Below are 9,918 nucleotides of genomic sequence, written 5' to 3' on the forward strand. Positions count from 1 at the left end.
ATCAAAATACTAGCCCATTCTACTCCTCATATGGACCATGTTGAAGGTTGCTTTACTCTTAATTTACACAATCAAGAGGAGTTAAATGTCCATTTCTGCTTTTAAGAGAATTACAACTTAACTCCATAACAGATGGTAAATGGCCAATATTGTGTCACTAATGACCCTAGCAGCTACAACCCATGTTTCTCTTCCTTTGACACAGAATGGAAAAAAAAAACTTCCATGACAAAATGGTTACAAGGGCCTATTTAGTGCAGCCTGTGACCGTTTCCCCCCCTTACATTTCAGACAAAGAGGATGCGCTTGGATCAATTGTGCCAAACAAAGACGAAACTATGTGGGGTGACACATCACACAGGGCTCTTTCTGCTGCCCTGCACGTACACACAGCCACCCAACACCGAGCTGCCAACAGGTCTTCTCCTCCAACAGCCACTCAAGCAAAAACAAGGTTACTTCACTCGCTAGCCTCTTTTTGCCTTTTTTTCTTTCCCCTTCCCTCCACTATGAGAAGAGCAAGTCTATGCTGTTCAAGCCTGCTCATTACAATACTACTAGAAGTGTGCCCTTGTTCAGTACTAGCTACTAATTTTACAAATGTTCAAGTCTGGACCAGTCGCCTTAAAGCATCTTAGCACAAAGATCATCCGTATCAGAAAATATCTTCTTTGCACATAATTGTTTTTGGTATATTCAGCCCTGGTCCACTAAGAAGGTGCCATCGTAACTCTGACTCCAGTTCTCTCTTTCCAAAAAAGCATTTTACAGCTTGTGCCCTCAAAAATGCTTTGGGCTACACACACACACACACACACACACACACACACACGCACACACACACACACCTCTTCTCATGAGCAGTCTTCAGGATTGAGAGCATAACTTCCAGTAGCTTGGTAGCACTGTCATGCAAGGGAAATCAAACAGCACAAATTTGTGTGTGTGTGTGGGTGGGTGGGGGGGGGGGGGGGGGGTGTGTGTGTGTGTGTGTGTGTATGCAAGTGTACTCCTTGTGTCAAATTGCGATGTTCACATTGAAATGGTAGAATGCCCCTTTAAAGGAACATTTGAGAGCAACTGTTATTATTTTCAAACCCCATAATTGGTTGTTAATCGGTGCTCCATTTCCTATTCAATTTAAAACCACGACAGACAGTAACAAGTCTGGTCCTCAGCTGTGATCTTCCTCCAGTCATGCCAGGCTATCTAAGCTAAAGGCTCAAACATCTGAAGTGGGCAGCGAGTGGCTACTCTACTGCAGCATACTGCACTGTAAACAGGGCATTAACTGCAAAGCAATTGCACAACTATTATAAATCAATAGATGAGTGAGTCTGCGTTTACAGTCACAGTCAAAGACACTCTTATGTCTCTTCATACCTCAACATTTAACAACCTGCTTTCACATGAAATTGAGACTGGCCCTTCATTCACAAAATACTTTGAGCTACTGATTAGCTGACCCGTGAAAATGAGACAATTGGATTAATTAGTAAAAACACAAACTTACAGGAGAGAATGGGAAGGTAAAGAATGAACATTGAAATGTATTGTCTAACATAATTAAATTGATGGTTAACAGAGATAAAAGAAAAAGTGATGAGAACAATAACTCACAGCGATGTTTCAGTTTGGTGAAACACTTTCATGTATTAGCATGCACACTTTCACTGTGTGTTCATGAGCAGTCGTCCAATGACATAAGCTGTCCATAGATCCATAGACATCACTGGTGTTCAGGCTTTCTTTTTTTTAAATTGCAAATAAGAAATATTACTAGGCACAAGATATATATGTGTTCAAAGTATGGTGGTGATTATTACCTAAGGTGGCCAATATCAGTGGTTGGCTGTTCATGAACATTGATGGAGCTATGCCTGCAAAAAACTGAAAATGTTCAATCAAAGGGAAATATGTCTTGGAAGTTATCTTAGTTTGATATAGAATTTGACTTCCATGTTTCATTGATCAGGGATTGTTAATCAGTTGTCATCAAAGGAAGAGACGGTTTGTGTCTAGCAGCTCATGGAGTGCAAGTTGTGATCAGAGCAACAGTCAGTAATTTGCTTTGATAGCACCCAAGGCAACACTAAACATCTAGTGATCACAGGGAGAACAGATGTCTGGTAATTGGTGGTTTAAATTTAACAATTTAACAAGGCTGTAGAGTTCACTTGTCCACTTGATGTCTTCGAGATGAGAACAATTCTTTGTTAAAAAAAAAAAAAGAAAAAGGAAAGGAAACAAAGTGGAAATCCTCCATTTTCATTGTTCAGAACCCATTTCCTTTGCTCTGCACTGTGGGTCACAGATGTCACTGCCATCTTTGCTTTTCTAACACTGTTCATGATGTCAGTCGCTCTGCCAACAGAGCGGACCCAAGTCACAACTTCAGCATCTCCCTTTCCCAGTGTCAATCACACGGGCCGCCAGGTTTGTTAGTCACATAGGTTGCCAGGTCTTGTCCATAGACTGGATGTGTTCCTTGGCTTTCATCCTCAGTGCAGCGATACTGGAGCTGCGCTGGTCCACGTCCTCCAGAGGGTATTTATCAGGAAAGGGAGCCGGACACTGGTAGGGGGGAGGAGCCATACTCTGCATCCCCTGGCCCATGGAAGGATGAGGATGAGGGTGAGGATGAGGATGAGGGTGAGGATGAGAATGAGAATGAGAATGAGAATGAGAATGAGGATGAGGATGAGGAGGATGAGGATGAGGGTGAGGAGAGGAGTTGAGGAAGCTGTGGCCGGGGTAGCTGGGCTGGAGGCCCTGAGTCGGGCCCATGAAGCCTGGGATGCTGTGGACCGGCGTGGCACTGGACAGGGGGGAGGTCAACCAGGGGTCCAAGGGAAGGGAGTTGGTCATTGGACCCACGTTGGTGTGAACAGGCGGCGGCCGGTTGAAGGACAGCATGGGAGAGTCATGGAGCTTCATGGTGCTGGCATCCATTTTCTCCTGGCGGCGCCATTTAGCTCTACGGTTCTGGAACCAGACCTGAAGAACAAAATGAAGTTTATCATGAATATGAGGGGAAAGTACTTTACATACTCTTAAGTTTTTGAATCTCACTCTACCACTTGTTTGTTTCATCAGTCTGAAGACAAATTTTGAGCTCATAACACAAAGACTGTCAGTATGTAATTTGAGGCTATTCAATGTTTATTTACACTTGATCATTGGAGCAAAATAGACTAGTATTTTAAGTTGATGATTAATCTGAAAGAGGCAAAGAGACTATTTTCCACCAGCAAGCACTACCTTTCAAGAACATGACACAACTGACATACATAAAGTTGTTGCAGCACAACCCCCATCCCACCCCAACACACACAAATAGTGCTGAAAGTAAAAGAAAGTTATTTAAGTTGATATGTGGTTGCAAAGCCTTTATACATTTCAAGCAATAATTGCACAGGTTGCCCAGTTTGTTGCCAGCACCACTAGTTTCTTACACTGTATGCGTGCTGTGTGCTCATCATTCACTGTGAACTGTATTGCCCTGCTTTATACTGAACTGCCAAATCCTGTTGACCCTCTGCCTCTCTGGAAGTCCTCCCATCCCATCTTAAGCTTACATAAGACGTAACCCTTCAGGTGAAATGTCAGCGAGAAGGTAAGGAAAATACCTCCGGTTCTAGTTCCAACACTATAGAGAATCACACAGCAACTGTACATGAAACAATGATTACTTCCTAGTTATTTCTATTAATCAAGCACAATAAGTTCCCAGTTATTGTGCTGCAGCTATAAATTGAAGAAAGAACAGCCAAAACCAAAATAAAATAAAATAAACCAAAACATGGACATTTAAGACCCTGAGGACTTAAATCCAATCCACGTAAATCCACAAAATATCTTGGGGTTCATTAATAATAAACCTTACTCAAGGTACACATTTCTCATGCCAGAGGATCTCTGTGATGAGGACTGTTATAACTACAGGCTTCTTAATTCCTTGATGAGACAGATGTATGAAGTGTCTCCCGACGCTGTGGTTCAACCCACCTGAACGCGGACCTCAGGCAGGTTCACCTTCATGGCCAGCTCCTCGCGGCTGTACACGTCTGGGTAGTGGGACTTCTCGAAGGCTCGCTCCAGCTCGTGCAGCTGGTAGGTGGTGAAGGTGGTGCGGTTGCGCCTGTGTTTCTTCTTGGGCTGATCCTCCTTGCACGGCTCTGGAGACTTGCCTTCATCGCTGTCTACGCTCTTCCTCAGCTCGTTCAGTTCCCCGTCACACTTGTTTGTGAATAGGCCCGTGTCTGTCGAGCACACAAGAGAAAATGGATCAGGAATGTGAATTTTCTTTGTATGACCTGCTCTTTCAGTGTTTTATCTCTGCAAATTTTGTAATATTGTACATCTTGGTTCAGTCTGCAGAAAATCTTTCATGTTAGCACTAAAATTTAGAAGAAAAACAAAAGCAGAAAACAGACTGTTTAGTTGAAATGAACCCTTACATTGACCCACAGAACAGAAAAGCGACCACTTTCCAGTAGAGCACACATTAGTTTGACACCTGCAACAATAGGCTACTGTAGGTCAGTGAAGCAAGCCGTCCCCTCAACTTCAATCTGAAGCTCGAAAACACTCCTAATCGGATTTGGAGTTGTTTCCATTGTTTACCTTCTCCAAAGGTAAACTGTCCTCAAACTGAAGTCAAAAGGTTGTCTCACTTGTTTACAGGTCAAACTGTAAATTACGTTACATAGTTTGCCATTGTATAATGTATTTGACAGTAGGTGGACTGAAAAAATACTCTTATTTAATGTCTACAGTATACTAATGTTTAGTGCACCTAACCCACAATACTATATTATTCCAAAATGCATCCAAACCTGATGTGTCCTGCCTGTGAGCATTTGATAGCACCGACCCCCTGACAGGCTTTCACTGCAAATTTCCCCCCTTATAATCCCTGAAGGAAACAGATGCAGCCGCTTAATTCCCCCTAGCCTTCCTTGTATTCCTAATCTACCTGGTCTAAAAAGCTTATGTCTTTGTCTACCTACAGCACCAAAGAAATACAGAAAACATTACAGGGAAATTAATGAAGTCGTTAACACTGTCTTAGACTAACCAGCAGGTAATTGAATTAAACAAAGTACAAAGATGATGATCAGATCAGTTTCCCATTTTAAGCATCTGATAGAGCAGAGTTTATGTCTGCTATGATCAGACCTGAGTCAAACACAATTCTGGGAGCGTCAGATAAGCTGTCAGTCACAGACATTATATTAAATTGACTTTAAAATACATTCCCGTGATGGAAATTTGTAATGCTCAGTGTATTGTCCTATGTGGCAAACTGCCAATCTGTGCCTAAGTAGCATCAAAGTAACCGAAGGTATTTGAATTAATATTTGGCTCAGGTCTGGCAAGGACACAGAGTATAAAATACACTTATTTTGTTATCCATTTCAACCATATGGATGAATCAGTATGGGATGAAATGGTACATCAAGAGAAATATCTGTTGTTAAAATAATCAAGACAAATTGTATGAACAAACGTCTCCACCATTTGTAGCTCGTACGGAGGGTTCATCGACTCTCTGGGGGCAAAGGTTTGACAATATTCAACACTTGTTGTCAAGGCCTCTGAAACTTCCCTCATTGCTTCAGTGAAACAAGTATCAGCACATGTAAATGTGAATGTGTGTCCATGAGTGTGTTGATGGGGAAGAAAGAGGACTGTTGGTCTTTCCAAACCGGAGCAGAGGCGGGGGTGAAGCAGGATTTTGGGGTCCATTTATCTACTTCTCATTAAGCTACTATGACAAAGCCTAGGCTGTGACAATGGCAGAGGTCAGGCCCGGTTCAGTGACCAGCTCTTGGCCTGTCAGCCATCACAGCCACTGGTCTGAAGGCTGCCCACTGTTTACTGGCCAGCACAACATCTCAATACAGAGAGGGGGGGGGGGGCCGAGTGACACCATGCGCAGAAAAGTGCCCATTCAGGGGGAACAGGTCTGACTTAACAAGACAGTTACATACAAAAGAGTGATGTCATTAATGTTTATGTACGTTGAACTAACAAAAATTAGTGTCCTTCTGGATGCAATGATTGAATTCCAATCATATCTATAATCATTTTGTTGGATGAGAAAAACCTCAATATGTTCAGCTCAGATTCATGGAGATAACATTTTTGTTTCTGCCACGAAAACCACCAACCACCTGCCAGATCCTGTATGTGAAAATAGCTTCAGATTAAACATGATAAATTTGATTCTGAGACAGAATGATAACAATAATAACACCAGAATGAACTACTGTACAATCTAATCTGCACAGAAGAGAAGATTAGGGGAATTCCACAAGGGGATGGGATTGGGATTGGGGACATAAACCCCCTGCACCATCTTGTCCTGTGATTTATCTCTCAGTCTCAGCCTACACAGTTCACAGTATACTAATGCATAACGCTTTACACAGCAACACTATATAACACACACTGATTTTGAGTCTTGGTATCTGCCAGTGACTGGTTTGACGTCATACAGAATACACAGCAATGCTGCGATTACAGTCAACACCAACATAGAAGATCCAACGCAAAAGAGATTGTCTCATTTAAATATGTCCCTAATTATTGGCTCTCTCAATCTCTCAAACTCTGGTTCAAATTAAGACTATAATAGTTCAAGTAAGAAATGTAACAACTGCATTTCACAGGTCATATTTCCACGGGGATTTGGCAGCCGTTGTGAAACAAATAAATAGAGTTGATTTACTGACACTGTGTCTGTTACTTTGTTGACCCTTTGACAAGAGATAAGCAATTAATGATACTACTAGTATTAGAATGATTCTTACTTTTTTTTCATGGCCATTGCAGTTTTTAAACCTGTGTGTAAAAAAGGTTAATATCTGAAGTTCAGTAATATACAGATCTAATCTGTCTATCCTGGTTATCACCCTGAAGTGCTTCAATACCTTCATTAAAGTTAGTTACTTAAAGATGAAGAAAGTTTACACAGTCTGGGCTTGGTAACTCAAAAATATCATCAATGTCATCCTTATCGTTATATTGAATCATTATAAATGTATTGTTAACAGTATGTTTGATATGCTTCATAATCTTTTTGTGCTTCTGAGTTTTGCTGTTAACTGACCTTGTGTACGCTTGGCTAATAGACCAGTTCAGTTGTGCCGTTATGGTCCTCATCAGATTTTTGCCTGAACAATGACAGATTGAGTCAATGTTGGTGGCCAGATAACTTTATGGTCAATAGTCAAATATTAACGGTTTATTTTGTTTGAGCTTGTCTCAGAGGGACCAACATTCTGACTTGACTGCAACAAAAATTAGTCGTATCTCATCTAATTCAAATGTCTAAAACACTGAACCCAGAGCTTGTGTTTATTCAACTTTTCAAGAATGGACGTGCTGATCTACAGTTAATATCCCTTGATCATCTCACACATTATGATCTGAAAGGCAAAACTTAAGACTCATAAATCTGTCAAAATCTCATAATTCACAAAACCTATGCTGGATTAGAAACTCAAACTTTGAAACAATTGATCAGTACCAACCAAGGAACTGGTTCCCCAAAACATTGTTAACGAAGTAGCTCTATAAAAACAAATACCTGGTGGTGCGAAACTAAGAACCACTTGAGGCTACAAACTATTATGTGTTAGAGTTGGGAGCAACCAGCATCTCCACCATCAGCAGCCGGGTCCATGTCTTACCATGGTACTGCTGCTGCTGCTCGGTGCCGCTGTCTCTCAGAGAGGAAAGGTGGCCGCCATAGGAGGGGTGTGATGAGGGCTCCTGCTGCTTCCCAGGCTCTGCCAGGCCCTCGACGCCCACCTTGTGGGGCCCCGGGGCCCCCGCCGGGCTGAGCAGGGGGTCCTGGTCTTTACTGAAGCCCAGAATGACATCAATGCTGTGGACGCGGCCCCCTGCCGCGCCCCCCCCACCTTTCCCCATTTCGTGGAAGTTGCTGGGTGAGAGGCAGCTGTCGTCCACCATGCTCATGGTATCCAGTGATAAATGCATCCGAACGTCTGGGCGCTCAGCCGGTCCTGCAGGCGGAGAAAAGGTGTTTCAGTGACGGACAAAGAGTACAGGAGGAGGTCAGAGATCATCTGTTTGTCTTGGATGATGTCTCTTTCCTCTGAAAGCTTTATACTACAGTGTGTTGATAGAAACAGCAGGCTAAAGGTACAAGAGCTTATTACATCTTAATCAATACTTTCAACTTTTGATTAACTTTTTTTATGAATAGTTAGCACTAATAGGCTTACAGTTGATTATGAATATGAAACAAATACATAATTAAGAATTCACAATACATTTCTGCAGTTTATCTGAAACAAATACATTCCCTGGAAAATCAAGCACTAACTTTTTTACTGAAGCAATATTACACATAACAGTCAGACATATTTGGTCATTTCATTATGTAAAACCAGATTATTGATGTAGCTCCTTATTATATTGCATAAACTCATTACAAATTAGTCATCATGTCAACACCAACTTTTTAGAATAAATCAAACCATTTTCTAACATTACATGTAACCAGCAGTGGGATGACTAATTATTGACAAAAGAACAGTTTTCTCTCTTGGAACAGATACATCTGCAAAAATAAGTGAACTGTTTTGGACTTTCTTGAGGGCGATGCTTTGATTATTGAAAATAAAATTCTAAAGTATTATCCAACTGGGAATGATTTTGTGCAAAAATGCAATGCAGATTCCACTTCATACCACAACAAATTCTGCAAAGCAATAAAAACAAAATCCACATCTCTACAATTTCAGTAACTTATCTTATCAGTGTTATTAAAAAAGTACTAAAAAAGTATGATGAAGAAGAGAGCCTACCTCCTTGAAGTGAATATATGTTGAACTGTTGGAGTTGCTGATGCCAGTCTTCCACCTGTTCCTCTTAGCAGCTCGCCCTCCAACTCCTGAGGAGCAGCAGCTCGCTCGCCCGCCCAGATCCGCTATGTGCACCGCTCACACACACTCAGCCGGCTTTGCTTACCTTGCATCTCTCTAAATAACTTCTGTGTGTGACAATCAATCCTCACAGAGATATCTCAATGGAGTGCACGCAAATAAAGAAACCAAACACAGGCACGTTTTTAACAACTGTGTTCATACGCCACTCCAGCACAGAGAGGAGAGTGGAAGAGGAGAGAGAGAGAGAGTGGGACAGAGAGGGAGAGGTGGATGAGGCTGGGGAGGGGGGGTTGGGGGGTGGAGGTAAAACGAGGGGATTAGGAGAGGGTTATTAATTGGAATCCTTCCCCTTTAAGAATGATTGGCAGTTGTTTTCTGGTCAAGTAATTGTTTTAAATGTCATTTCCATTCACCCCCACAGGAGGAGGCCCAGGCTAATGAAGCCCGGACAGGACTTTCTTTCATAAATTTATTGTTTTAAAGACAAAAGACCCACTGAAAGTTTTCACTAATCCTCCCCTGCCCCCCTATTATTCCTATGTGGAACTACATGAAAAAAGAAACTTTGAAGAGATAACACATGAGTTAACATCTAATGCCAAAGACAGACTATCTTAATATAACACCCTGAACTTATTGTAAGACTTATTACACAAAGGTGCAATTTATGAGGCTTAAATGTTTAAAAAATGGGTCTGATGATTTACATTCACAGTGGCATCCCACCAAAAACAATGAGGTATTATGTGTATCTCATGTACAAAAACGGTAAGTGATATTGTGTGTAATCTGAGTATTCCCAGTGTTAATAACAACTCAATTAAGTATTTGATGTTGGTAAAAATGGCTGTTGGATCATTTTTTCTCAAATTTCATAAAATTATTGAGTTTATGTGAGATGCTATTATGTGAGATCTAGCTTTCTTCTCCATATGAATGGGTTTAAATTGACTTACTTACTATACTTCAAAGTTTTAAGGTTTTATTTTTAGAT

The 9,918-nt window shown here is 41.4% G+C and overlaps 1 protein-coding gene across 1 annotated transcript; it reads right to left on the reverse strand.

Moving 5' to 3' along the window:
* Positions 1 to 2,445: 2,445 nt before the first annotated feature.
* rx1 (retinal homeobox gene 1) lies at positions 2,446 to 8,010 on the reverse strand. Its single transcript, XM_071921818.1, has 4 exons — positions 7,701 to 8,010; positions 4,009 to 4,262; positions 2,729 to 2,997; positions 2,446 to 2,623 (listed from the first exon to the last, which is right to left on the reverse strand). Exons 1-4 carry the CDS (start codon positions 8,008 to 8,010, stop codon positions 2,446 to 2,448), a joined length of 1,011 nt encoding a protein of 336 aa, XP_071777919.1.
* Positions 8,011 to 9,918: the final 1,908 nt, after the last annotated feature.

Source organism: Centroberyx gerrardi, chromosome 9, assembly GCF_048128805.1.
Source record: "Centroberyx gerrardi isolate f3 chromosome 9, fCenGer3.hap1.cur.20231027, whole genome shotgun sequence".
NCBI classification, from domain to species: Eukaryota; Metazoa; Chordata; class Actinopteri; order Beryciformes; family Berycidae; genus Centroberyx; species Centroberyx gerrardi.